Source organism: Emydura macquarii, unplaced genomic scaffold (genome assembly GCF_026122565.2).
Source record: "Emydura macquarii macquarii isolate MOO-44397 ecotype Brisbane River unplaced genomic scaffold, CSIRO-AGI_Emac_v2 contig_306, whole genome shotgun sequence".
NCBI classification, from domain to species: Eukaryota; Metazoa; Chordata; order Testudines; family Chelidae; genus Emydura; species Emydura macquarii.
Genome location: NW_027130443.1, coordinates 13,621,045 through 13,648,833, shown reverse-complemented (window position 1 = coordinate 13,648,833; position 27,789 = coordinate 13,621,045). Strand labels below are relative to the sequence as shown.

General features: G+C 44.0%; 2 protein-coding genes across 5 annotated transcripts in view; one reads left to right on the top strand and one right to left on the bottom strand.

Moving 5' to 3' along the window:
• The window catches only part of SUGP2 (SURP and G-patch domain containing 2), a 20,439-nt gene extending 4,003 nt beyond the window's left edge, over window positions 1-16,436 (bottom strand). The window contains exons 1-9 of one of the 2 annotated variants that reach the window (XM_067560543.1): window positions 16,154-16,436; window positions 15,135-15,256; window positions 11,510-13,108; window positions 9,969-10,086; window positions 7,859-8,367; window positions 7,566-7,677; window positions 5,023-5,540; window positions 3,917-3,981; window positions 3,130-3,266 (exon numbers count right to left, since the gene is read on the bottom strand). In XM_067560543.1, the coding sequence (XP_067416644.1) occupies window positions 3,130-3,266; window positions 3,917-3,981; window positions 5,023-5,540; window positions 7,566-7,677; window positions 7,859-8,367; window positions 9,969-10,086; window positions 11,510-13,108; window positions 15,135-15,249 (3,173 nt within the window). In that variant the 5' untranslated portion in view covers window positions 15,250-15,256; window positions 16,154-16,436. Of the gene's footprint in view, window positions 1-3,129; window positions 3,267-3,916; window positions 3,982-5,022; window positions 5,541-7,565; window positions 7,678-7,858; window positions 8,368-9,968; window positions 10,087-11,509; window positions 13,109-15,134; window positions 15,257-15,916; window positions 15,985-16,153 lie in introns of those variants that run through there. The other variant, XM_067560552.1, reaches the window with a different exon arrangement.
• On the top strand, window positions 16,068-27,789 carry ARMC6 (armadillo repeat containing 6). Of its 3 annotated transcripts, none has more exons than XM_067560577.1 (8): window positions 16,068-16,195; window positions 18,176-18,336; window positions 19,046-19,128; window positions 21,239-21,809; window positions 22,517-22,662; window positions 23,385-23,516; window positions 24,480-24,617; window positions 26,154-27,789. In XM_067560577.1, exons 2-8 carry the CDS (start codon window positions 18,216-18,218, stop codon window positions 26,364-26,366), a joined length of 1,404 nt encoding a protein of 467 aa, XP_067416678.1. In that variant the 5' UTR covers window positions 16,068-16,195; window positions 18,176-18,215; the 3' UTR covers window positions 26,367-27,789. The 3 variants fall into 3 exon arrangements, with proteins under 3 accessions (XP_067416678.1, XP_067416689.1, XP_067416669.1); XM_067560588.1 differs by lacking the exon at window positions 16,068-16,195 and adding an exon at window positions 16,430-16,622; XM_067560568.1 differs by lacking the exon at window positions 16,068-16,195 and adding an exon at window positions 16,430-16,724.

Here is a 27,789-nt window from a genome sequence, read left to right as displayed (position 1 = left end):
TTGAAAGAAATTGATGGTGCCTGATAGTTTCTAATACTCAGCAAGCTGAAGTTGAGTGGGGTCCACTCCTGGAAAAAAACGTGGTACCATTCATCTAGGAGGAAAGCATGTCATTAATTCATGTCTTTGCACATAAAAGGCCAACAGAAGCTGAGGGGGCCTCTGGGATTATCTGATAAAACTTCTTACTATGGAAGAAACTGGATGGGGTGACCCAGAAGTTTGAGCTGGGTAAAGCCCATCTCTTTTCAGGCCATGCTGGCAGGACATGTACTTCCCAAAATCTAGGCTTACTGAAACCTCGCCCCAAAAGTAATGATCTACTGTAGTAGTTTTATCCTTCAAGTCAGCTACATGTGAATGATCTTTAAAGGACTTCACAACATGAACTAAGGCCCCCTGCCTTTATGTTGGAGAAAAAATAATTAGAGGGCAAGTTACCAGACCTGAACATAACCACAGGGCCTGGTGAGTTGTAATTGGGCTTGCTGTGCCACAAACAGAAACTCATATGGCATAAGTGGCATCAAGAAAGAAACCATCTTCATTATCCAATTTCTGTAACCACATTCCCATGGCTATATAGCTCTGGAATATTCGTGCACTCTTTATCAGATTCAGTTTTGCAGTCCACAGGGACTTTGTGGCTGCAACCAAGTGCCAGGAAGGTGGTTTTTCTTTGCAATCCCTGCATTATTAGACTCTTGAGTTGGGAGATGCAAGATCAACTTAAAAACCCTTTAGGAACAGCATAAAGCCACCTAACAATCCTATGGCTTCCTGGCAGGGATAGGCCACTGTCCAAAACCTGCCCCTTGCTCCATGGAAACATGCCATTCCCAACCATTCCAGGCAGGGACTGTCTTCATTTTCTGTCTTGGACAGCGTCAACCATTGGTGCTTAAGTAATAATGGATTTCTGAACCAGGAAGACTTTATAGTCCTTCTTATCATATCTACAATAGAGTCCTCCTTCTGGGACAACTTTCAGGGCAAGAGTACAAGGGACTAATCAGAGAAGTTAGGTGATCACTCTTAAAGCCAGTCTAATTTCTAATGACCTTCTGCCTTCAAATTTTCCCTTTCCTCAGTTCAGCCTCAGGACTGGCCAGATCCACAGCTGTAACATCACTTCTCTGAAAGGGAGAGAGAACACAAGACCAGTAGAGGATTCCCATAACTGAAATTTCTGTAACTACTGGCTCCAGCAGGAGGCATCGTGTTCCCCATCTCTTATCTCCATGATGGAAGAAGAGAAACCCAAGAGGAGAAACAGGTTGTTATTCTCAACCTTTCCAAGATTAGCCATTATCTTTTCCCTATCAGAGGCTGGCCTCAATTTTCTGCTCTATTTTGACATACATGAAGACTGACGTGGCTGTGTGCATCAATCCTGGAGGCAAGTGCTCTTGTTGCTGTAACACAGCAATCAATGGCTACTCTAACATTACATTGGACTGTCTCCAAACCCTCTCATATATTAATTCTGTCCATTTCTCTTTGGTGAGAGAATTAGCCCCAACTTGTGGGCCTTCTAACCACATCTCAAACTGATACTTGTCCACAAACGTGCGGCTGGTTTCCAAAGCATAGAGCATTTATAAAGTAAGAGCCATGGATCACCTTGAGTAGATGAAAAGCTGCATTGTATAGCAATTAAGATCACCACAGTGACACAAAAAGGTAAATTGCAGAGAATGGCTTCACTCTCATTGAGATCATCTCAGACCTCCCTCTGAAGACAAAGGAAAGAGCAATGGAGACCATTAAAGAATCTAGTGCTTTGGTGTTACCTAAAGACATAGCTGCAACTCCCTCTATACATTAAACTGAAGAGGGCAGCACAATTTTCCTGAGAGTTGTGTACAAGAAGTACAAGCACAAGCAGTTCTCACTTCTGTAAGCTATGGACAAGTGCCTTTCTATAAGGGGGACAGCTTCAGTTGGGAAAAAATAGCATATTTTCATACCTAAAACATTTCCCCTCAGAGGGCTCTAAACTTTCTTCAGAAGCTGGTAAGTTAACTAGATAGGCTTTAACACTCAACTATTAATTGCATGCCAAGGAAACCAAGGGGCTGCATGTGCTCTTGGCTCCTCCAAGTATGTTAGGACGAGGAGATCTGGAAGCTAAGGATCCAGTATCCTGGCAGAGGAGAAAGTTATGGACCAGATGGGCTGATTTCCCATAGGGTGTTCCCTTCTGAAGGAAGGAGCTGGGAGACTAAGGAGGTAGGCCACCTAACCACAGGGGTCCAAGAAATGCAAAGAAACTTGCACACCCAAACTAAATTAACTAATTCTGTTGAAGAGAAGGACAGTGGAAAATTTTCCCTAAGAAAACAAACAATAAACTAACGAAGTACTTCAGTCAGCCAGAGAGTTTCCCATATAGGTAGGGGAGTAAAATCACAAATGTGTTTTGTGCTCCTTGTTTCTGTATGCAGGTTGGAAGAGCTATTACCTACTATCTGGGCTGGAATAGAACACTGGAGAAGACATCCTTAAAACATAGAAAAGATGGGAAAATAATAATGTATGCATTTCAAGAAAAAAGCATTCTTACCTTCTGGGAGATGCACTTACCTCTTTGCAGGATGCAGTGGAAAGAATCTTATGTTTATAGTGAGACGGTGTATTAACCTTAACTCGTAAGTACTGTGTGTGGAACTCCCATGAAGTCTATTTATATATTACAATGTACCCATTATTGTAATATCCAGGCACCAATTCTGCATGCAGAGAGCTTGCAAGTAAAACCGTTTTTTCCCCCTTCTAACAGAGCAGGGCACCCCTATATCATTACAAGGCTTCCACACACAGCAGGGTGCCATCCAGGGTTTAGGTGGGTAAATAAAGAGCATCAGGAAGCATTTCCTCCCAGCCGTCAGCAATGTTCATTCAGATGGCAGGAAATAACCTCCCCCTAAAACACCAAGTTCCACCCAATCTGATTAGCAGAGGCATGACGTCTCCAGTCTCAACTCTGACCAGCCCAAGGAGCAGACCAAAAGTGGGAATGAGACACTGGACTGATCCTCTCAGGGCAGGCAAGAGACCCACAGTTGCTACTAGTAGCACAGTATTTTCCAAATACGTCTATTTCTGCAGTTTGTTCCCATTACATACACTTTCACAGGCTCTTTGATTCCTTTTCCTTGTGAACCAAGACCACGTCCTTCTTGCCAGCCCATCTTCTGAAGCATCTGGAAACCCACATTCTTAACTGTCAATTTCTTGTGTAAAAATTCAAAGTCTTTTGGTTTCTGCAGAGAAACAAAGAACAGGGGGAGCGTTTTCGGTACAGAAAGCAACCACGTTTGATTTCTTCACCAGTAATCTCCTGCAAATTGAATGTGTCCAAGGTCCTGGATGTACAGAAATAGATTTAAAAGTAAATGCTTAAGTGATGTTTCTTCATCTGGATGAAAAATGTCTGCTGAAGAGTAGTTTGGGTCAAGCTACCTTTATTTTGTGTCATCGTTTGTTTAGTCACACTATCAAAAATAGGAAAGTGGTAGAGCACACTATTTTCTGTTTTAATAATTGTGTTTTCTGATAATAAAAGCAGATGAAAGGTTTGAACCGTTAACCCAGTCATTATTACAAAATTTCCATTTTAAACACATTTACATCAGTCTTGCAAAATTATTATGAAAAAGGTAAGAGAAAGCTACCAGATTAACAAATGATTTAATTCTTCAATAAAGACCCAAACCTGTGGGGTGGTGAGCTGTCACCTTGCACTATCTTCATTGGGAGTAGAGGGCAGTTGGCTACTCTCAAGGGGTGCCTAGCTCCTTGCAGGATCAGGGCTTAAGGTTCAGATTGCCATGAAATCACTGGCAGACATTTATAGAACCTGCAAAAGCACTATTTTCACAAGACAGAGTGCAATTACACACAGGTTCCTCACCTTCTTCTTCTTTGTAACAGGGCGGCCTCGGGGTCTGTCATAAGCAATTCTGACAGGTTCATGAACTGGGAATCAAGCAAAGAAAAAGGTCAACCATGAAGATGATCAATTTTAATATAGAACTAGCAAAATACATACTTATATACATGACTCCCATTTAGTGCCTTAATCGAATACCACTACAAAGGACAATAAAGTTAGAGGCACAAAAACAAAGGAGATTTTCAAAGGCACAAATGGGAACTAGGTACCTAACTCCCATTCACTTTCAATGGGAATTGGCACCTATCTGCCCTTTGTACCTTTGACAATCTCCCCAAAAAGTAATATAGGCTAAGGATCAAATTCTGCAATGACTTCATATCTCTTTCAGCTTCACTGACTTTGAAAATGTTTTGGTGGAAAGCCAAGTCAAGACTGACACTTAAATCAATTCATTGGGTCTTGTTCCCACAGCACATATGGAGTTCATCTATTCATAGACCATTTTTATCTATATGTGGTAAAGCCACTCAAGAAAGTAGTCAGTGAACATGTGTCAGTTTTCAACGTAAGTATCACTCAACTGTTAGAATTTGTTCTTTTAGAACACAAAAAAGATAACATGACCATACTGTCAAACTACTTTGACAAATTCCTCTTAGCTTTTGAGATACGAACATTAAACCAAAATACTTCCTGATTAATACTTTCATGTTGTAAAATATTCAGAACAGTTAGTCTGACTTTCTAAATATGTTCATTGCCAGATTTGAGACATTACTCAAAACTAGAAACAAGTGATGGATATCCCTCACCAACCCACCTTTCTCTGGCTTTGTTTAACCAACAGCAAAGAGGAGTGTGGGTATGCAATATCCACATATACTCACTGAATACAAGGATTGTTGAGACAACCTTACACCACACACAAGCTAGAAGCAAGTTTTACTATGGCATCAAAATGCAGTGATTTGTCCACCTGTTCACTGGGATGTGCCAACAGCTACTGAATGGACACCTGAAATGCATTTTTTATTCCCTTTATTAAATCAACAACCACAAACAGACTGGAATTCAGGGACTCCTTGCTGAGGGGTAGAAAACATCCTTGAAATGATACTTACCTTTTGGCTCCTCTATGAGACACACCCTCTTAGATGCAGGAATCATGCCAACTTTCAGAGATTTGCTGCTGATTCTTTTGCGAGGGAAAGGGGTACCAGGAGCAGAAGCTGGCACCTGTGTTGACAGATTTGGTGTAGTACTATCAGAAGCTGAGCTTGGCTGCATTTCACCAGTTGAAGTTTCTTCTCCTGTTTTGGAGAGCATCTCTTTGGATGCAATCTCCTCAGCTGCACCTGCTGAGACCTCTTCTTCCCCCTCCTCTGCATGCTCCATTTCCACTTCTTCCAAGGTTTGGGAAATATCCTCTTCAAGCTCAGCTTCTTCCTCTTCTTCCCCATTGTCCTCCTCTTCTTCCTCCTCCTCCTCTTCTAAATTATCCAAATTTTTCTCATCAGGTTTAGCACTATCCTCAGGTTCAACTGTTTCTGACACAGCACTAAAATTGATGGACGGGCACAATTCATAGACTTTCATTCGATAAAATTTGAAAGCAGAACTGTTTTGGTCTTGTAGAAACCTGGACAACAAATTACATTGAAAAGCATTTCAATTCAACAATTAAAAGAGAAATCTTATGAGCTACCATCAAATTAGGTATTAAAAATGGATTTAGTTAAAAAAAAAAGATTAGAAGTAGTCATTACAGTGGTACTTTCATACTATTATGAAATACCATAGGAACTCCCAACCACATGTAAAAATGTCTCTTGGTTAAATTGAGACAAACACAAATAACATTGGATCAAATCTTTTGCTGGAGTAAACTGGCAGAGCCCCACTGAAAGTAGTAGAGCTGTGCCAATTTACAACATCAGAGGACTTAAAGTTCTAAAAAGTGTTAAGAACATAAAAATGGCCATGCTGGGTCAGATTAATGGTCCATCTATCCAGCATCCTGTCTTCCGACAGTGGCCAATGCCAGATGCTTCAGAGGAAATGAACAGAACAGGGCAATTTGTCAAGCAATCCACTCCCTGTTGGCTAGTCCCAGCTTCTGACAGTGAGATATTTAGGGACACCCAGAGCTTGGAACTGCATTCCTGACCATCTTAGCTAATAGCCATTGATGGACTTCTCCTCCATGAATTTACCTAAATTTTTTTTAACCCTGTTATACTTTTGGCCATCACAACATCCCACGGCAGTGAGTTCCACAGGTTGATTGTGCGTTTGTGTGAAGTACTTTCTTATGTTTGTTTTAAATCTATTTTCTATTAATTTTATTGGGAGACTGCTGGTTCTTGTGTTACATGAAAGGGTAAACAACACTTCCTTATTCACTTTCTCCACCTTATTCATGATTTAATAGACCTCTCCCATATTCCCCATTACTTCTTTTATAAACTGAACTATCCCAGTCTTTTTTTAAATCTCTCCTCATATGGAAGCTGTTCCATACCCCTAATCATTTTTTTGTCCTTTTCTGTATCTTTTCCAATTCTAATATGTCTTTCAGATGGAGTAACCAGAACTGCATGTAATACTCTAGGCATGGCCATACCATGGATTTGTATTGTAGCATTATGATATTTACTGTCTTATCAATCCCTTTCCTAATGGTTCCTGACGTTTTGTTAGCTTTTTGGACTGCCACTGCACATTGAGCAGGTGTTTTCAGACAACTATCCAGAAAGACTCCATGATTTCTTTCTTGACTACTAATAGCTAATTTAGACCCCATCATTTTGCATGTTTAATGGGATGTTTTCCAATGTGCATTACTTTGCATTTATCAACATTGAATTTCATCTGCCATTTTGTTGCCCAAAGTCACCCAGTTCTGAGAGATCCCTTTGTAATTCTTCACAGTCAGCTTTGGACTTAACTATAAGTAATTTCGTATGGTCACCAAACTTTGCTACCTCATTGTTCACCTCTTTTCCCAGATCATTTATAAATATGTTGAACTACACAGGCTCCAGGCCACTACAGATCCTTTATAAATAACGAGGTCTCCCTCTCTCCACCGTGAAAGCTGACTGTTTATTCCTACCCTTTGCTTCCTACCTTTTAACCAGCTACTGATCCAGGAGTGGAACTTCTCTCTTATCCATTAACTGCCTACTTTGCATAAGAGCCTTTGATGAGGGACCTTGTCAAAGACTTTCAGAAAATCCAAGTATACCATATCCTCTAGAACACTCGTGTCCAAATGTTTGTTGACACCCCCAAAGAATTGCTTTGTATTGCATGTAAAAAAATTACATCTCCCATCTATCACGACTGTGCATTCTGGAAAGATTTTTGCCTCCTCTCAAGCTTCAGATATTGAAAAAATAACTGAAACAATAAGTTAAACAAGATGGATGAATGATCTGACTTGGTAAAACAAATCCAAATCCTACATTCCTAAAAATATTTAAATGTTACAGTTTATATCTTTTTTAAGGACCACAACACAGTGATATTACACAAACATGTATGTAATTTAAAGCTGCCAAAAGACAGCTCTATATGTCAAACAGTAATTCTACATTAAAAGCTTGGTATTGTAATTTCTCTTATTAGATTATTTACACAAATGGATTTGTAGGTTACTCACCAAAGATCTGGATTATCTGCACTGTTATCTATGCTGAACTGCTCAATTTCTGGTCCCACCTGAGCCACAAACTTAGCCAGCTTCTCAGCAGTTTCCATTGTTTTAGCATCAACTGCAAATGAGGAAACAGTATGTTTGTACATTGCCTAGAACAATGGGGTGTAGAGCAATTGAGATCTCAAGACACTATGACACGACAAATAATGCCAAGCAGAACATTTTACTGATATCCAAGCTAATGCCTTGCTCATACTACTAGAGCATTTATGATATAATCTCAAATCTTCACCTACCATCAGGAAATTGAGACAACAGTGACTGGGAATGTCCAGTGGATGCTGATAAATCCTCAGTGTCTGCCACTTCTCCCAGTGACAGAGAAACATCTGGACTGTTGCCATGCTGTGAGGATCCAGTTGTGTCCAATGAAGAGTTCTTCTCTGAGAGGCTGGTTTCTGACATGGAAGGTTTCGACTGGACTGAGCCTTGGGTAAGCTTGTCTTGACGTTTCAGCATCGTACCAGCTGAAAGCACAGTCTGTGTCCCTATGGTTGATTTTCTCACTTTCCTGCCTCTCACTCCATGTTGTGTAACAATTCCAAGTCTTTTTCTTTTAAAGAGCCTTTTCTTGATACTTGCTACTTTCCTCGCGTACAACATTGCCCTCACTGATTCTGTTGCAGATTCTTCTGGTGTTTTTCCCTCTCCGCCTCCCTCCTTTGTAGATGATGTCAATCTTTGCATCTCTGATAACTTCAGTTTGTAATATTTGTATTCTAGACTATCTTCCTCCGACAAGAACCTACATTAGAAAAGAAAAATTCATGCAGCATGTATAATGAAAACATATACCGAAAGCAACCCTCAATATCTCAAAACCTTCATGGTAGCTGATGGTATATTTGAGGGAAGAACACATGCCCTTCGCCCTACTAAAAACAGCCTGCAGATATGGGTTTTCCTCAGATAAGCAGTTGTTCCATTTCCTAAGCAGTAAGCAAAGATAAGTTGTTCCAAGCTGCCAAATCACAGATTGCTTTAAGATAGCTTAAGTTGCCAGTAATAAAACAGCTATACTGTGGCTCATATTAAAAGTGACACTGTCAGCTTGATTATTAATTTTTTCGAAGTTGACTCATTTAAAATAATTCCATTTTGGAAAAGAGTGTCTTTTAAAGAGTATGTCCCAGATTTAAAAAAAACAAGTTTTCTTCTTCTTCACTCTTGATGTTTATAAATGTCTTTTCAACAAGAAAAGAAACAATGCCTGTATAGAAGCAACAGTTAACACAAACTATACTTCCTGGATTTAGGGAAGTACTTAAGCATGAGTAGTCCCATTGACAATGGGGCTACTCACAAGCTTAAAGTTAACCACATAGTTTGAATGCCTTCTAGAATCAGTGCCGAAGCACTGTCCAAACTACAAAGTGAACAAGCTGGAAAAATAGAGAAAAATTATTTTTTCTAGCTATAACTTGTAACTACAGAAGCCAATTCTCAGACTAACATAACATTCAAATAGACAGTTTCACTTTAAAATAAAAGGATATTGTTAAAGATCTGGACAAATTGACTGGTTTGAAAGGATTCAATGTTGGTTTGCTCACATGAAACCTAAACCAAGATTTAAATTCAAGTCTTTACTGACCTGCTATAATTTAGACCCCAACCTTGCAATGAGCTCCTTGCAAGCAGTTCCCTGTGCCTGTCTGGATTCATAGGGACACACATGGTGGCACAAGGATCTGCCCACATAGAGGTCAATGCTGGATCAGGGCCTCCGCCCTCTTATGCATCTTCAAAAGGAATATTCATGTTAAATTACTGACATTAAATCAACTTCATATAAAAGCATTTTAACCTGGACCAACAAGGTTTCATACAGCACTACAAAACTTTTCATTTTCAGTTTAATACGAGTTACAACTTAAATTTCACACCCAAATTGCTGTTAAAAAATTAAGACATCATCACACATATGAAATTAAGTTTCTCAAGTTCTGTTTCCCAACATTATGAGTATGGGACTGAATACATAATTCACACAAACATACATTCATTATCCCCCAATGTCTTATGGCTTTCTACTCAAATTGTTTTTGCCTTCCTGCATTGGGACTGACAGATGAAAAGGAATCTAGTCTACTAAACAGAGCAGGTGACTAAGAATTAGGACTTCTGGGCAGATATCATTTACTTTCCAGGTATGATAAGAAATTTAATTAGCATTTGTAAAGTTTTCTCAGCTAATCAGATGAAAAATTCACTATGGGCTTGATTTTAAGCCCATTGAAATCAATGGCAACGCTGCCACTGATTTCAATGGAGCAGGATCAGACACTAAATAGGGGGAAAGTAGCATTATGCTATATTTACAACTAACGTCACCAAGATACCTACCAATATTCAGGGCAGCTCTTTTGAGCAGTTCTTTCTTTTGCTGACAAAGTGCCTGTAACAATACTGTTCACTAGCTTTTCAATCGTCTCTACAACTCTCTGATCAGCTCGCTGTGGAACTGTAATGACAAAAAGCACGGTCATTGTATTATTTTTGTGAACGGGATGTCAAGATGTCCAACCAGGTTTATAGCAATATTCCAGGAGTAAGCCAGTTTAACACACTATAGACCCATTCTCAATAGACTGACATTTTAATAAGCATAATACAAGGGGAAATTGACCATGTAATAATTAGAATGTGGGGTTGGGAGATACATGCCAGGATCATATTAATTATACTAGTTATATAGCATGACAATTACTAGCTGGTAAGTCTAGTTTCAATTCCCAGTCAAATAATGGAACAAATATTGAGGAAAGAGTCAACACATCCAGGATGATGGAATCAAGAATAAGTAGCAGGGGGCATTGTAAAGAACAAATCTTTCTGAATTAATAAGATAACTTTTCTCTTAAGATACAAAATTATTGTTTGCAATATACTCAAATTTTAGCACATCATTTGATAGAACATCTCAGAATCTCACTCAAAATTATTTCAAGTTGGCTTAGATAGGAAGTGTTACATGAACTGAACATAAGAACGACCATACTGGATCAGGCCAATGGTCCATCTAGCCCAGCATCCGGTCTTCTGACCGTGACCAATGCCAGGTGCTTCAGAGGAAATGAACAGAACAGGCAATCATCAAGTGATCCATCCATCACTGAATAATCATAAAAAAAGGCTCAGGATAAATAGCAATATAATAAATTGGTGAGAAGTGTCTACTGAGGTACTGGAAGGGATTGGTGTGAGGTTTCATCTTATTTAGAGGAATCTAGTCCAATTTGAAACTTAAGTCAAAATAAAAAAAGTCAAAAGTAGCGTCAGGTATGACATTTACCTCTGAGTCTGCCTGTCAATATTTGTGATTTTACAGTTACAGTTTCCTATCTTTTCAAACGTAGGCAGAAAGATGCATGTAGAATTAGTGAGAATAAATTAAGAAAGGGAAAATTTAGGCTGAAAAAATAAAACAGGAAAAACTTCTGAGGATTTCTTAGGTCTGGAAGTGTCATTATGAGAAGCCATATGGATTAAAGGACTGAGCAGGGGGCTGGAGCCAGGACCCTGTAAATTCTAATCCTGGATCTGTCACTGGCCACCTACTTAGTCTGGGCAGACTAACCTCATCTACAAAATGAGAATTACTTATATGCATCAAAAGAGCATTATGAGGATTAGTTATATTTGAATATTACTATGAAAATGTAAAGTGCAAGTTATTTGTCACACAAGGCAAAGGTTGAAAGTCCCACCATTTGGAACATTTAAATCTAGACTAGACAAAACACCAATGAGTGTATTATAGGGAACAGTCTTACACTGGAGAGAGATTAATTAGATGGTCTAATAGGACTTTTTCCATCTCTAACTGCTATGAAAAAAATCTAGTAATTATGTATCAGAAGGATATTTGATGGCACTTTACTCACTCTTAGTTTTAGGTCGTGTGTCAGGAGCAGTTTTTTTAAGCTGTACTGTGGACTCGGGTTCTATTTTCTTCATCTGAATTGGATAGCCACTCTTCTCGAGCCAAGCTTTCAAGTTGTCTATGTACTCTCTTCCAAATAACGTTGAATCATCAAAATTTGGGAATGATGTTGGTGCCGGAGCCATTTCCTGGAGACCAACTGCTTCAAGTATTTTCTCTTGCCTGAACGCAGAAGCTAATGCAAACGTTTGGCCCAGAAGTGCCAAAGATTTACGACACAGAGAAATGGTGGTTTCAAAAGCACCTGCCATATCTCCAGAATTACTGAAACCACTTGTCTTGATGCTTAATTCATAGGCATTGCAGGCCATAAGCAGAGGCGTAACACTCTTCAGAAGGCGGTCTTGGAGTCTCATTATGTACTTATCAAAAGGCTTTATTATTTCAAAGAAGCAGTTCTTTGTCTTCATGGCACCCTTGTCCAACAACATATTTAAGAACTCATTGTCTACTTTGGGAGTCTTCAAAGCAGCATGTTGTAAATTTTTGATGGTAAAGAAGCAATAATCTCGGTGTTCTGGCTTTAGTGAGCACTTGAATGAAGCAAGCATTTTTGCACACGTTTCTGTCTCCAGCTCAAAGAGAGCCCCAAAGAGCTGTTGAAATTCTGCATCATTTTTTATTGTGTGAAATCCAGCCCATTTTATTATTTCTATTCCAAAGGTTGAAAATATGTCAGACTTGTCCACAAGATCAAAATTAAGATCTCTGAAAACATGTGCAGACTTAGGAAGTCGGAGGACAGGCCTTTGGGTTGCCACAGTTGGCCTCTGATTAGGTCGTAAAATGAGCTTCTGAGTAGGGCGCTGGACAATTGCAGATCTCTGGTTAGGTCGTTCTGTAGTTTGTGGCATCTGATTAGGTTGCAAAGATGGCTTCTGATTAGTTACTGGTAGTGTTTTCTTGGTGTTCCATTTCTTTAGAGGAGTTTTGATATCTCCTTTAAATACTTTATTTTTAATAATGCCTCTTGTAATACGTTTTCCTCGCAGAATCCTTCCTCTACCAATGTTGCCTCTGCGTACTGGGGGTCTGAACTCATTCTCAGATTGAATTCCATATTCCAGGTCATAATCCTGACTTTCTATGTTCCCATAATCCTCTTCCAACAGTCCTGGTGACCTAAAATCACCCAAGAGCTCAGAAGAGCCAAAGTCTGTGTCATGCAATCTGGAGGATTCCCGAGGGTGTGGGCGGCCATAGTCCCGGTCCCGAGAGGCAGGGCGGCCATAGTCCCGGTCCCGAGAGGCAGGGCGGCCATAGTCCCGGTCCCGAGAGGCAGGGCGGCCATAGTCCCGGTCCCGAGACGCAGGGCGGCCATAGTCCCGGTCCCGAGACGCAGGGCGGCCATAGTCATCATGATAGTAGTTATCTTTCCTCGTGAGAGGGCTACTAGATCTATAAGAAGGCCCTGGATAGTCTTCTCTAGGGTCTTCTCTCCAGTCATCATGAGGATGGTGTTGGGAACCATCGTGTGAATATCTTCCATCATCATGAAAACTATCTTCATACCTGGGTCTTGGCACCGATCTTGAATGAGCTGCAAGGAACAGTTTAAAAGAAGAAATGAGTACAACATGAAACATGTTAATGTACTAAGAGGTCAAGCACATTTAGACATCTGAGCAACCAGCACTCCTAAACATCCCTTAGAATTAGAATCCAAGTCCAATTCTATGAAATATTTCTCTCTCTCTTCTTGTACTTTCCACCTTGTAATAGAAAAGCAGTAAATGTTAAAAAATGTTTGAGTTTTTGAATGAGAAATAATTACTTAAAATATTTGTTTTATAGACTTATAAATTTAATAAAGGACAGAAGACACTATTGTGATCATCTAATCTAACCTCCTATATAAACACAGGTCCTAGAATATTCCCCAAAATAATTCCTAGACCTTATCTTTTAGAAAAACATCCAATCTTAATTTAAAAATTGTCAGTGATGGAGAATCACCATGACCCTTGGTCAGTTGTTCCAGTGGTAAATTACTCTCACTGCCTTACTTCCAGTCTAAATTGGTCTCGCTTCAACTTCTAGCCATTAGATCATGTTAGATCTCTCTCTGTTAGATTGAAGACCCCATTATTAAATATTTTCCTATGTAGATACTCAAACTGTAATGAAGTCACTCCTTATCTTCTTTTGTTAAAAACTCGATAGTTTGAGCTCCTTGGGTCTATCGTTATAAGACGTGTTTTCTAATCCTTTAACTCATTCTCATGGCTCTTTTCTGAACCCTCTCCTATTTATCAACATTCTTTTTGAACTGTGGACACCAGAACTGGACAAGGTATTCCAGCAACAGTTGCACCAATGCCAAAATAGAGGTAAAATAACCTTGCTACTCTTACTCATGATTCCGGTTTATACAGCCGAGAATGGCATTACCTCTTTCGGCCACAGTGTGACATTGGGAGCTCATGTTCAGCTGATTATTCACCACAACCCCCAAATCTTTTACAGAGTCACTACTTCCCAGGATTGAGTCCTCCATCCTGTAAGTATAGTCTATAGATAAGGACATTTACATTTAGCCATATTAAAGCGCATAGTGTTTGCATGCACCCAATTTACCAAGCTCTGAATGAGTGACCTGTTGTCTTCATCATTTACCATTCCCCCTATTTTTGTATCATCTGCAAACTTTATCTATATTTTCTTCCAAGTCATTGATTAAGATGTTAAATAGTGTAGGAACAAGAATTAATCCCTGGGGGACCCCACTGGAAACACACCCACTTGATGATGATTACCCATTAAAAGTTACATTTTGAGATCCATCAATTAGCCCATTTTAAAACCATTTAATGTGTGCCATGTTAATTTTATATTGTTCTAGTTTTTTTAATCAAAATGTCGTAGTACAAAGTTAAATGCCTTACAGAATTCTAAGTATATTACATCAACACTATTACCTTTCTTGCTTGGACAATTCACATTTTAATGGAAACTAGCTTATTTTAAAATTTCCAGCCCTATGGAAGTAGTCCTCATCAAGGACTGGTACCTCTAACATGTTTAAAGACATCAGATTTAGATATAATGAAGTTAAAAGCATCTGAAGATCACATACTGCACACATCCAGGACATTACTCCAATATCCCGCACCTTTTTCTTCCTTTTAAAAAACAACATGAAGTGCAGATGGCCAAATAGTGACATGTACCCATATGAAATTATTAGGGGCTCCCCTCTCACTCCTGCACTTATTTCAATGATTAGACATGCTGGATAAAATTCTATGCTACGATTATGATTCTGAAGCCCCAATGAAATCAGAACAGTTGCATGGTTGTGATTTGAATAGAATTTGGTCCCAAGTGTTTATCCAAATGCACTATAAGATATCTGAAAACGTTTGGGACTCATTATAAACTGAAATAAATTCACTAGGCTGATGTTGGTCACACCTCTTTGCCTTTAAGGGAAAACACAGAAAACAAAGAAAACATGAAAAAGCTGTATTAATGCAAATTTGTAGTAGTCAATTTAAAAATACCAAAAAATTATGATTCCTACTGCAACTAACATCCCACAGGCGAGTCACACTTTGGGGCCTTACCTTTAAAATGATGGATTGTCTCTTCTATAGCATCACTTCGGTCCATCCGATACCTTTTAACTTTATCTTGCACCACAGCATCAAAAGTCTCCCGCGTAATCCGTCTCGAGGCCATTTTTACCCTGTGAGAAGAAAGATACTCAATCTCTGATTTACACACATTTACTATTTGCAAATGTATTTTTCTCACACAAAGGAGAGCGAGCTGCCTCTTGAAAGGCAGGGCTAAGCCAGGTGCATTTAGCCAGCCACAGAAGAGTGGTATGTTCCCCTGGGAGAGGGCCTGCGCAGCATTTTCATAAGAACACAGGGTGGATTTTTTTCTGTTCCTCTTGGCCACAAAAATACATCAACTGGCCATTCAGAGCGCAGGGCCTCAGCACAGGACGGGAATGAAACTCAGGTTTAACTGCTAGCCTGGGGGAAAGTGGTAAGTGCCTCCAAAGCCTCCCTGCTGGCTTCCCACCGACCCTTCCACGACTCCTTGGGGGTTGGGGCTGCCCCGCCCCCGGGCTCTACCCTGCCCCCAAGCGTCGCACTCTCGCGGGGCAGAGGGAGGAATGCGGGTCCCGTTTCTCTAAAGCGAGATTTCCTAAAGCCCCACTCAGACTGCCCCTCCCCCATCGTACCCCGAACACCCCCCACCCCCCGGTTTCTCCACCATGAGCCCCCCACCTCGCCCCGGCAGGCAGGCAGGCAGGCAGGCAGGACGCACCCAGCCACCCACTCCCAGCTCGCGCTCGGGGCTGTACAGGAAACTCCCAGCAGCCTCTGCGGCTCACCTCTGACGCGCGAGGCGAGACCCCCGTCGCTCATGCGCCTCTGCTCCTTGCCCCCCTCAAGCCCCGCCCTGCGCATGCGCAGTCACTCCCCTCCGGACACGACTCTCGGCTGTTGAGGGCGATTTTATTTTGTATTTAAAACCCGAAAACGTTAAACCCCAGGGACGCTCCCCACGCGCGGGCAGCTGAGGAGGCGGGACTGACTAGGAGCGCGCGCAGCGCAGCGCAGCCTCTCACCCCCGGGGCGGTGCAGACGGCGGCTCGCCAAAGCCTTGCCCGGTAGCAGCGATTTATCCACCAGCTCCGATAAACTCGTCCAGGTCGCGAGTTGCGCGAGCGACAAAGTCTTCACACAGGCAGCGCGCCTGGTCTGGGCTGAACGATCGCGTACCGCGCATGCGCTGGAGAGGGTGAGGGGCGCCCGCTGACTGAGCAGGAAGAGAGAAGAAAAGGCACGCGCAGGATGGTTCTGCGCGTGCGCAATCCCTACCCCCGAGGCCGTTAGAGCGATGGAGAAGTGCGCATGCGTTTTTTTTGCGCACGCGTACCGAGATGCCTTACGGACGCATGCGCACTCCGCATCCTCCGCGCTCTTTGTGCATTGTGTGATGATAGTAGCGGTTGGCGCCCCGTAGTGCGCTTGCGTACGAGCTGTAGGGCGGTGACGGATCTTCGCGCTGCGGCGGGCGTATGGCGGCCGGGCTGGGTCAGTGCGGCAGTCGCGTTCTCAGCGCGTCTCAGTCTTCGTCGGCTGGGCCGGCACTAGCAAGGGGGGAGGGGCTGCTACGGCGAGCAGCGAGGCCCACAGGTGAGTGGGGAAGGGACTGAGAACGGATGGGCCTCAGCAGTGGCCCCAGTGCAGGCTGCCCGCCCGTGAGGTGATCCACCCCCCCCCCCCCTCAGGTAGCTCCCCTCCCCCCTCCTCAGGTAGCTCCCCCCCCCCTCGGGGGTGTCACACGAGCCCCCGCCCGCTGCCCTTTGTGTGGCCCCTCAGCAATACCCCGCTTGCACCCAGGCTGGCCAGCCCCTCTGTTCCCCCGCCCCGTGCTCCCGCTACGTGCCTGCCGCCTCCAGCCTCCGTGCGAGCTGCCCCCCGCGTCCCGTGCAAGTCTGGGGCTGGCGGGGCCCTTCATTGCCCGCCAGCTGAGTGACGTTTTCACCAAGACCCCCCGCCCCAGCTCCAGGGCCAGGGAGAAGGAGGGCAGCCCGGGCGGGAAGCCGGAGCCTAGTACAGAGGAGTATCTTTAGTTTACAGGTAAAAGCTGAGCATGCTAGTCAGTGCCTAAAAACACCAGTCCTGGGACACACCCCAGGGGCTTATCCCCGTGCCTCTTGACCGTCCTTCGCCTCTTGGTGGGCGCACCCGCCCCAGGGCCTTGTGATATAAATAAGGTAAAGATCTGCCCAGGCAGGTACTCCGAGTGCCGCGTCAAATCTCCATGCAGTCATGTCTTCCTCCTGCGGCTGTCTCGCCAGCGCAGCCTGCCAAAAGTGCCATTGCCATAACTCAGCGGTTTCTGTTCGGAGGCTGTGGAGAGGCAGGGCTGCAGTGAGATCAGTGCCATGTGAACGTTTGCATCTGCAGTCAGGAACAAAGAGCCCTTGGTTCCAGGTCTTGTGGCTTCGAATTTCTCGTTTTTAAAAAAAAAAATTGAATGAATTTTAAATAAATTATAAAAGCACAGCTTCTCCTTGGAGATGACTCTTATCTATTGAGTGTCATGCTGTGATGGAAACTATACAAAACATAGAGGAAAACCTGGTGCCTGTTCCAAAGAGCTTACAATCTAACAGGATAGATGCCTACAAATGAAAAGTGACACTGCAAATGTTTAAAACAAATAAAGTTATAACTGCTGGGATCAGGTGCTACCTCCTATTCCCAGTCCCCTTAGCCATCTTTATTGCAGCAAGGGAGGTTTAGGCTGGACATTAGGAAAAACTTCTTAACTGTCAGAGTAGTTAAACACTGGAACAAATTACCTAGGGAGGTTGTGGAATCTTTGTTATTGGAGGTTTTTAAGAACAAGTTAGACAAATACCTGTCAGGAATGGTCTAGTTATTATGTAGTCCTGCCTTGAATGCAGGGGACTGGACAAGATGACCTCTTGTGGTCCCTTCCAGTCCTTCACTTCTGTGATTCTGTGTTCTTTGCTTTCATTTTGACAGATAGTAGGGTGGTAACATTTTTGTTTCTCGCTGTCAAAAACTTCATAATGTTTTGGAAGAAGTCTAATTATGTGTTTTCCTGATGGCAGGTCAAGAAGCCATTGAATCTCTCTTTAGTAACCAAATAAAATGGCATTAAAACGGATCACACAGGAAACGTTTGATGATGTGGTGCAAGAAAACATCACAGAATTTGAAATGGATCCAGATGAGGCTATTAAAGAAGCTGTCCAGCAATTTGAATCTCAAGGTATTGCAAATTCATCTCCTTCTGAAGTAGTAGGATATGACGTGTAATTAAAATGCTTTTAACTTATTAAAAATCAGGGGTCAGCTGAGCTTTTGGGTATGTGTTAGAAATGCTGACTTAGTTCTCATGTAAACCAGTTATAGGTGTTAAAGAATCCCAAAATATATGTTCAGTTCTTCTGGAAACTGACCCCTAATAAAGAGCAGTACTTCTCTAAACCATTTTGTTCTTTTTCCTATGGCACTTCAGTCTGAAAGATCCCAAAGCTCTTCTGAGAATCTGCACATGAGGATCAGTTGCCTGCCTCTAAAATGTAACCTCTTCTGGGGTGGAATGTGAAGTTGTTTACAATACCCCATTTTTCAGGAGTGGTCATGATAGAAAAACTGCTCTAGCTGAAACAGCATGGGGGAATTTAGAGAGGCAGAATGAACTTTTCCCAAGCTGGAATTTAGCCTGGACTGCCCCTTGTTTGTTTGTTTTTTTGTTTGTTTGTTTGTTTTTTTTGTTTGTTTTTTTAAGTGCTTTCTGATCACAAATGGCCAAGACTTTGGTTTTGTGTCTCTTCCAAAGGTCGTAACAAACATCCTAAAAATACATGCTTGTGTGTAGGCTTATGTCTACTTACTGAATGTTAGCTTAATGTTCTTCACAATTTTCACCACAGCTCCTGTATCTATGGCCTCCTTACTTCTCTGTTGCCTTTTAGGTGTTGATCTGAGTACTATTGTAAAAGCTGCACGGAAACCCACCTCTGAAAATGGCCAAGAGCAAAAACATGACATTTTGCAGGTAGGAAACATTAACTGTAGCTTTTCAACAAGCTGTGTGGTCTAGTGGTTCGAATAAGGAGCTAGGAATCATGAGCCCTGGCTTCCACTTCTAACTCTGCCACTGATTCCCTGTGAGCCCTGAGGAATGGCTAACCTCACAGGGCCTTAACACTTCCTCATTTGTAAAACGGGGATATGCTTGTGTCGCTCTCGCTCTTGAAGCATCTCAGGTGGAAGATGCTTTGTAAGTGCAAAATAATATTTCCTGGCCAACAGGAGCAAAAAGTGCCTTGAGTAGCTTTCAGCCAGCCCCCTCTTGGCCAGTAGGAAGGGTCAGCCTGACGTGAGACCTTGTAGATGTTCTGAAAAGGACATGAATAACATAAATGGGATCACTGGCTGTTCTGAGGATTGGGAATGCAATGTGGAGCCTTTCACCTCTCGTCTTCGGTTCCAGTCTAGCCCTAGGTCAGCAGTGAGTATAACGTTGGAGAGAGGTGAACAGTGGCATTCCTCAAGGATCTGTATTGGAATCTGTGTCGTTCAATATATTTGTAAATGATTTGGGAAAAGGAGTGAACAGTGAGTGAAATGGCAACTATTAACTAGCTCTTGCTACCCAAGAAAGGGATCTTGGAGTCACTGTGGATAGTTCTCTGAAAACTTTCAGTGTGCAACAGCAATCAAAAAGGCTAATGGGCTACACTACTGCTTAAGTCAATCTAACTTGCATCACTCGGGGGGGTGAAAAAGCCCCCCCCCCCGAGCGACACAAGTTACACCGACCTAAGAGCTGTCCACACTGGTGCTATGTTGGAGGCAAATGCTCTCCTGCCAACATAGCTTCCACCTGTGTGGAGGTAGAGTAATTATGCCAACGGGAGAGAGCTGTCCCATCGGCATACAGCGTCTTCACCAGACACACCACAGCAGTGCAGCTGCGCTGATGTAGCGCTTCTAGTATAGACCTGCCCTTAGTAACTCTTAGGAAAGGGTAGAAAATAAGATGAAGTGTCATAATACCCCTATATAAATCCATGGTGCACCAACCCCTCAAATATTGAGTCTAGTTCTCATCACCCCATCTCAAACATGATACAGTGGAACTGGAAAAGGTTCAGAGAAGGGCATCAAAGATGAACAAGGGCATGGAATGGTTTCCATATAAGGAGAGACTAAAAGGATTAGGATTGTTCAATTTAGAAAAGAGATGACTAAGGAGGGGATATGATAGAGGCCTATAAAATCACGAATGGTGTGGGGAAAAAAGTGAATAGAGAAGTATTATTTGCCCTTTCTCACAATACAAAAACCAGGGGTCGTCCAATGAAATTACTAGGCAGCAGGTTCAATGCAAACAAGAGGAAATACTTTATGCAACACACAGATCAGTGTGAGTGAAACTCATTGCCATGGATGTTGTGATGGCCAAAAGTATAACGGGGGTTCAAAAAAGAATTGGTTAAGTTCATGGAGGATAGTCCTTAATGGCTATTAGCCAAAGTGGTCAGCGATGCAACCCAGTGCACTGGGTGGCTGTAAGCCTCTGACTGCCAGAAGCCAGGAGTGGATAATGGGCGGATCACTCAATAATTGCTTTGTTCTGAACACTCCTCTTGAATCTCTGGTACTGGCCACTGTCAGAGACAGGATACTAGGCAAGATGGACCATATTCTGACTCAGTATGGCAGCTTTTATGTTCTTATTTACTGATGCCTGTTTGTTGGCCTGTGTGAAATGAGTTAGTGGGACCCAGTCCAATTGCTAATGGGTAAGTTCACTCACTTTACAAAAATCACCATTAGAAGAGCACTTTCCAGGCAGACTCTGCAGAAAGGCCAAGGGCTGAATGGGCCATGGGGATTGAATTCCTCTCCCATCCCTAGAGGTGTGAGGAGTGAGGCACACTGTGGGGAAAGTGCAGTGCTAGGCTGCCTCTGACCCCATTGTGTGCCTAAAGACTAACTTCCATCTCTAGGGCTGTCTAGCATTTCTCATCTGTGCCAAGTTTGCTTAAATGTAAGGGGAGAAATGGTTACAAATATGCAGATGTGATGATGCAGTGGATTTTTTTCCCTCAGGAGTTCAGTTGATGGGGAGAACATTATCTTCCATTTTCCTTCCTTAGACATTAGACTCACTCAGGAAATCCATTTCTGACTCGGTGCTCGATGAGGTTGGTGGGCATCTAGTGCGCTTCAGTGAGCAATGCAGAGGACAGCTGGCTTCCCGCTACTTGGCTGGGCAGAAAGATGCCTATTCTGTGGTGCTATCTGCCTGCAAGATGGCCTCAGGAAACAGAAGTGCTATGCTGAAGGCTCTGCATGCTCTGTCTGCCATCATGGATGGGCAGCCGGACCTGCTCGACTCTGCTGGCCAACAGCTGTTGCTGCAAACTCTGAAGGAAAATGCAGATGATGCTGAAATGACTCTAGCTGGGATCCGGTGCATCCGGCACGCCTGTCTGAAACACGAGCAGAACCGCCAGGACCTGGTGAAAGGTGGCATCCTGCCAGTGCTGACAGGCTCCATTGTCCGGCATGGCGACTGTGCTGGAGTGGTCCAGGAGGCCTGCTCAGCGCTCAGGGTCATGACGTTTGATGATGACATTCGTGTACCCTTCGGGAATGCCCATGATCACGCCAAGATGATTGTATCAGAAAACAATGGTTTAAAGATCCTTATAGAGGCTGCAAAAGGTAGTATTTACCCTTTGGCTGCTGGTTGTTATCGCATACCCTCTGTGTTCTCCTACCCCAAGATCACACTGCTTAACTGCAGGTTTTATTTGTAGTACTTTATGTTGTTGTTTAGTGGTCAGAGCAGAGGACTGGGAGTCAGGACTCTGGATTCTCTTCCAAACCTGCCACCAACTCTCTGTGTGTGACTTTAAGCAAATTGCTTAACCTCTTTGGGCCTCAGTTTACCCCTTTATAAAATGGTGGTAATAACTTGCTAGCCTCCCAGAAAGGGTTTTAAAATCTGCTGCTGCTAAAATGCTTTCAGATCCTCTGAAAAGTACTGAAGAATTGCTCCAATGGTTGCTGAGAGGGTTGGCATTTCAGTTTTCAGAACTAACAGTCACCTGGCTAGAGAGCTGTTAACAACCCAGGCAACAGCTGTGTAAATTTATCCCACGCATGTGTCTCATCCTTGGCCTGAGAAGACCTGTGAGTCCAAAGGCAGGTCAGGCTCCATGGCTCATTCAGTTCATAGCCTGTGTCTTCTGAGTCTCCACGCAAGGGTGGCAGTCAGTGTCAATTGTGATGGTGAGTTTTGGAGCATGGACTCTTGACCCACTAAGAATTGATCCTTCTTCTAAAATCCATGTAAAACTCTCTGGTTCTGCCCCCTCCTTTTCCCCAGCTCTTGTTTATTTTCCTCCCTTGTTTTCCTCCTCCTGCAGCATTCACAGACGACTCCACTGTTCTCAGTGAGCTTTGTGCCACCCTGGCTCGCCTGTCCGTCCGGAACGAGTTCTGTCAAGAGATTGTGGACCTTGGAGGCTTGAATTTCATGGTGGCCCTGATGGCTGACTGCATTGACCATCAGGTACAGTGAGTGGGCTGCCTTCCTGGAAGAGAAGGTATTCGTGGATGGGGGTTGAAAATAATATTTCCTAGCACTTAACATGGTGCTTTTCATCTTCAATGCACTTTCCAAACATAAATGAGCATTAGGCTTTGGTAACCTCTATCCTTTGGCTCTTACCAGACGAACAGCACTGCTGATACCCACTTACTACCTTCTACAACCCAAGGTTGCATGTGCTGAGTTGGAGGTAGAACCAAGAACAGAACCCAAAAGTCCCAGCTTCAGACACATCCCCGCTTAGCCTCTGTTCTATAAACCCTTCCAGATCCATGAATAGAGCCTTCCTAGTTCTCAGAAAAGCTGGACCATTGGCTATCCTCTACCTTACCTATTGTCTGATTTTTCTAGGGAGTTAGGTGCCCAAATCCCATTTAATTTTTCCTGGAATTTGGATATTTAATTCTCTTGGGCTTCTTTGAAAACCCCAGTTACTCTGAACAGGACAACTTGGACCTTCTGTCTGGGGCCAGTGGAAAATGAGAGTCCTGAGGAAATTGTCACTCTTCAGCTGGAGTCTTTGACCCCCAGTGGTCCTGACTGGAGTTGTGAATTTGAGTCTCAGTCAGGTGTGAGGTGGAAGGTGCTGCCTTTCAGGCAGAGTTGCTGTGACCCATTTTGCCTGACTTACAGGGAATCTGGTGAATTTTGTTCCTCTCTGTTGTCTTTCTTGCTGATTGCAGGAGCTGGTGAAGCAGGTGCTGAGTGCCATCTGGGCTATTGCAGGCAACGATGAGGTGAAAGACGCCATAGTCAACACTGGAGGAACAGACCTCATTGTGCTGGCTATGAGCCATCATCTTGCCAACCCTCAGGTATACAACAGGATGTGTGCTGGGGCTCACTGTGATTTGGAGCTCTGTGTCTGGGTTTGGGGGTCAGAGTTTTGCCCATTATTTCAGTACTGATAACACCATAACAGTGCCCTCGCCTGCATTTCCTCCCAGGTAGTGTTACTCGCAACCCATACAACTACTTGTGACTTAAAATAATGGCCTGCTTATGTTGGGAGCAGAACTGTGCTGGCTGTGGTTGTGTGTTTCCATGGTCGTAGCTAGTAGAATTCTGCTCCCAGCATGGACAGTGTAATAAGGCATGCATTGACCTCTCGAATGCTCGCATTTTCTAGACAGGTTAAATGTATACTTTGGCAAGGTTTGTATGACATCCAAACAGTTAACCACTTTCTACCGTACTAGTATGTTTGTCATCACTAGGCCAGATGGCCCAGGGGGATTGGAAACTGGATACTGAGCTTTACACAACTAGGTCAAGCGTTCAAATCCAGCCATCACTGGAAATCATTCTTCTCTGATGTCTGTGTGGTGGCCTCTGTGTAAAAGGAATGCATGGGACTCAGACTAGTTACTGGCAGGCAAATGTTACCATCAAAAACCCCCCATGCCTTATTCAAGTTGCCCGTCTTATTGGCAAAGCTGAGGTCTCAGTGGACAACAGAGATGGTCCCGCCCTTTCTTGCCCGTTCGCATGAGGTGTTGTGAGAAGGGGCCGTTTGTCTGGCTGCTGGCCATGCTGTGCCTGTTCTGTGGAAAGATTGAGGATGTTGTTCTCTAGGCCTGTCAATCTGATGTGTCACACCAGCACCCGACTCGCTGTGTGAATCCCCTGGGAGTTGGCGTGCTGACTCACTGGGATACTAACCTCCTTGCTCCCTGGGGCACGAGTTAGGGGTGGCGGAGGCTTCGGGGGATGCTGACTCTTTTTTCCTGCTGCAATTGGTTCAGCCAATGATTCCCTTCTTCTTCTTGGTCCCTCAGATCTGTGAGCAGGGCTGTGCAGCCTTGTGCATGCTGGCCTTGCGCAAGCCAGAGAACTGTAAAGTCATCATGGAAGGCGGAGGGGCCCTGGCAGCTCTTCAGGCCATGAAGATACACCCAAGAGAAGTGGCTGTGCAGGTACCTGGCTTGGAGCTCTTTATTACTAATTCAGCACCATAGGGCTCACTGCCTCCCTGGGCTTCTTTGTCTTTCATCCAGCATCTGCCTGGGGTTTGCAGCTGTGTGGTGAAGATAATGAAAGAGTTGAGGGTGGAGCAGGGGTCTGTAGTTCTTTCAGAGGCGTCTGTCTGAGCTGCTTTGTCCTTTGCCTGGGTTCAGTCCCAAAGACCTTGCTGTGCAATTTGCACTCTTCAAGCTATGCCTGTATCACTGATGCCTCTTCCTGGGTTTTTTTGGCCTGTGTAAATGTAGTCCTGAGCCCAGCCCCTCAGGGCGCTTCTGACACTTCCAGCTTTATCCTGCTTTGAGTCTTTGAGGCCTTTAAGGAAAAAATGGCCGGGTGGGGGAGGATGGGGTTATGTTCCTTCCAGAGCCAGCCAGCACTGCTCAAGATGATCACAGGAAAAGCACGCTGCCTGACCCCAAGGCAGTGAGACCCCTGCACAGCAAAAAATCAGCCCCCTGTCTCATTCCTCGAGTTCTGTAGGATCTTCTACCTGCTCTGCAGCTTGTCTAAATATTTTATATCATTTTAAAATGTTTTAAATGAAACCTTTTTGTGCTAGACCATGGTAACCCTCATAAGAGCAGCCAGACTGGGTTACACCAACGTCCATTCAGACCAGTATCCTCTCTGACAGTGGCCAGTACCAGAGCTGAAGGGGGCAGTGTACAGAACAAGGCAATTTGTAGAGATCCACCTGCCTTCCCCTGCCAGCTCCCAGCAATCAGAGGTTTGGGGACACCCAGAGGATGGGGTTGCATCCCTGCCCATCTTGGCTAATAGCCATTGAAGGACTGTCCTTCAGGAACTGATCTAGTTCTTGTTTGAATCCAGTTATACTTTTGGCTATCACAACATCCCATGGCATTGAGTTCTTACATGCCAAAAGTATCCCCAGCCCTCAGTGAATTCAGGGACCAGAGTGGAAGGCTGATCTGCTGTCCTCGCCTATGTGACAATTAATGGGCTAACTTCCTAACCTCTCAGCCCCAGGAACATCCGTCTGCCAAAGGCCCAGGACTGGTGCGCCTAGCTCCCCAGACAGCGTCCTGTGTCCCTTGTTTGAGGGTGGTAGGAAGTCACTTTGGGATGCTTGGGTTCTGTGTGTTAAGAGAAGGATTTGTTTAAACAGGGATTAACCATGTGCCTTGTGCCTATCTCTTGAGTCAGCCAAAGAGGCAGAGAAGATCCTAGGATTGGTTAAGGCAGCAGTTAGGGATAACACTGGGGAGTTGGACTGTTTTTCCACTGAAGCAGGTTTTAATCTGTGAGCCTGAGTGCCAAGTGGCTGCCGCGTCTGTGGCTGCTACTTTGTCAGGATGGAACTTGTGCAAAGCATGTTGGAATCCCTCATGTGGGAAGGAGGCACTAGACTAAGCCCAGCTGTGCTGTGGCGTGTGCACCATCTGATTCTCTTGTAGATGGCCTTGTGCTCCTCCTCATGCACCCTCCGTGAGGCATTCACTGTTCTCCTTTGCCTTTCTCCTCAGAAACAGGCATGCATGCTGATCCGCAACCTGGTCTCCCGGAACCGGGACTTCTCTCAGCCCATCCTGGAGATGGGAGCTGAGAAGCTGATTGTGGAGGCTCGCGCGGTGCACAAGGACTGCGATGACATAGCCAAAGCTGCCTTGAGAGACCTTGGCTGTAAAGTGGAGCTCCGGGAGCTGTGGACAGGCCAAAAGGGAAGCCTGGCTCCCTAAACCAGTGCCCCAGAGAGCCTGGAACGTTGAGACATCTCGATATGCAGCATCTACAGGAAAAGATGTGGCTTTGAATAATCTGCACTTCAAACTGGCCCAGAGCAGCTGAAGACAATTCCTGGGCTGTGGTGGTGCGGGCACTATTACACAGGCGCATCTAAGCTGCTGCAGAGATGCCTTTGTCTGCATGTGTAGGCTACAGGTAAACTTGGTATGATGATCTACTCCCTACAGTTTAATGCCTGGAAAGACCCACCCTCCCCCCCGTACTCTCCACTCCCCCACACCCATTGCTGTCTGTTACTCATTTCTAGTATGGAGCTGTTCCCATGTGTGTCTGTCTGTGCTGTGATCCAAGTAGATCTCTTCCTGCAGCAGTTTGGCATCTGCCGTGATAACTAGCCTTGGTTCTATCTACCTGATCCCTGCTCTGTCACTCTGGTGGCTAGACACCCCCAGTACCATTTGGGGGCGATGACCCCAGTGTAGCGAATGTGCACCGTCCTGTCCCAATGCTGTGTTACTAGCGTGCTGTGTGTTTCAGTGTGTTGACTGTAGCCATTTCCATCCGATAGTGTTTTAAAAAAATGCAAGATACTCACTGGAAAGGTCATGGCCCAGTGTGTCACTTTTATAATCGCTGAGCTTCCAGAAATAAATGTAATGTGACAGGGTTATTCCAAATGTGAGCAATCAAATGATATGAGAGAGCGAGAGCTTTGGGGGCAGGGAAAAAATAGCTTGGTGCACCCCCGTGATAAAGCCATGTTTTGCTGTGATCGTTAGAGACACCCTCTCCCAAAGCCAAGAGTCTTGTATCCTAGTTGTCTGCTCTGATCAGCAGGCCATGCCTCTCCTGGGAGAGGGAAGACAACAGAACTAGAGCAAAAAGAGAGAGGGCAGTCTGAAATCTCTTGGCTTCTCCCTCACTCATGCTAAATATCCCCCTCCCTGCCCAGCCAAGAGGAAGCATTTTTGTGAATTTCATCCCTTCTCTTGCTGTCCCAGTGGTATCCAGTTCTGCTCCAGCTGTTAGCCTCTGTGCTCTGTTCCATTGCCACTTGCTTCATTCTTGAATGACTTTGAGCTGATACTTTGCAGAGAAATTCATACTGCAAAAAACGTAAAGGGTGCTTGGCCCCATTCAAGCCAATCTGTACAGAGGAGAAGGTGGAAAAGATGACTAATGCCTTTAGGCATTTTAAACAAACTCTGCCAGGTGTGTTATCTACCTCTCAGGCATCAAAAGACCTGACCAGCTGTGAAAGCCCCAAAAGCGCTAATTTTATGTGCAGTGTGTGTTTGTTTTAAGCTGCTTACATTCCTCCCTTTCTCAGTTGCTTTTCCGGTAAAAGCTGCATCTACCTGTCTGTCTCTCTGCAATCCCAGTTCAATAAACCCTGCCAGGCTGCACTTGATCATC

What these genes read in the sequence shown, in the direction of transcription:
- ARMC6 (XM_067560577.1), top strand. Translation starts at nt 18,216, where the DNA reads ATGGCATTAAAACGGATCACACAGGAAACGTTTGATGATGTGGTGCAA. An exon ending in ATCATCTTGCCAACCCTCAG is followed by an intron (nt 23,517 to 24,479) that starts GTATACAACAGG and finishes TTGGTCCCTCAG; the next exon opens with ATCTGTGAGCAGGGCTGTGC. An exon ending in CAAGAGAAGTGGCTGTGCAG is followed by an intron (nt 24,618 to 26,153) that starts GTACCTGGCTTG and finishes CTTTCTCCTCAG; the next exon opens with AAACAGGCATGCATGCTGAT.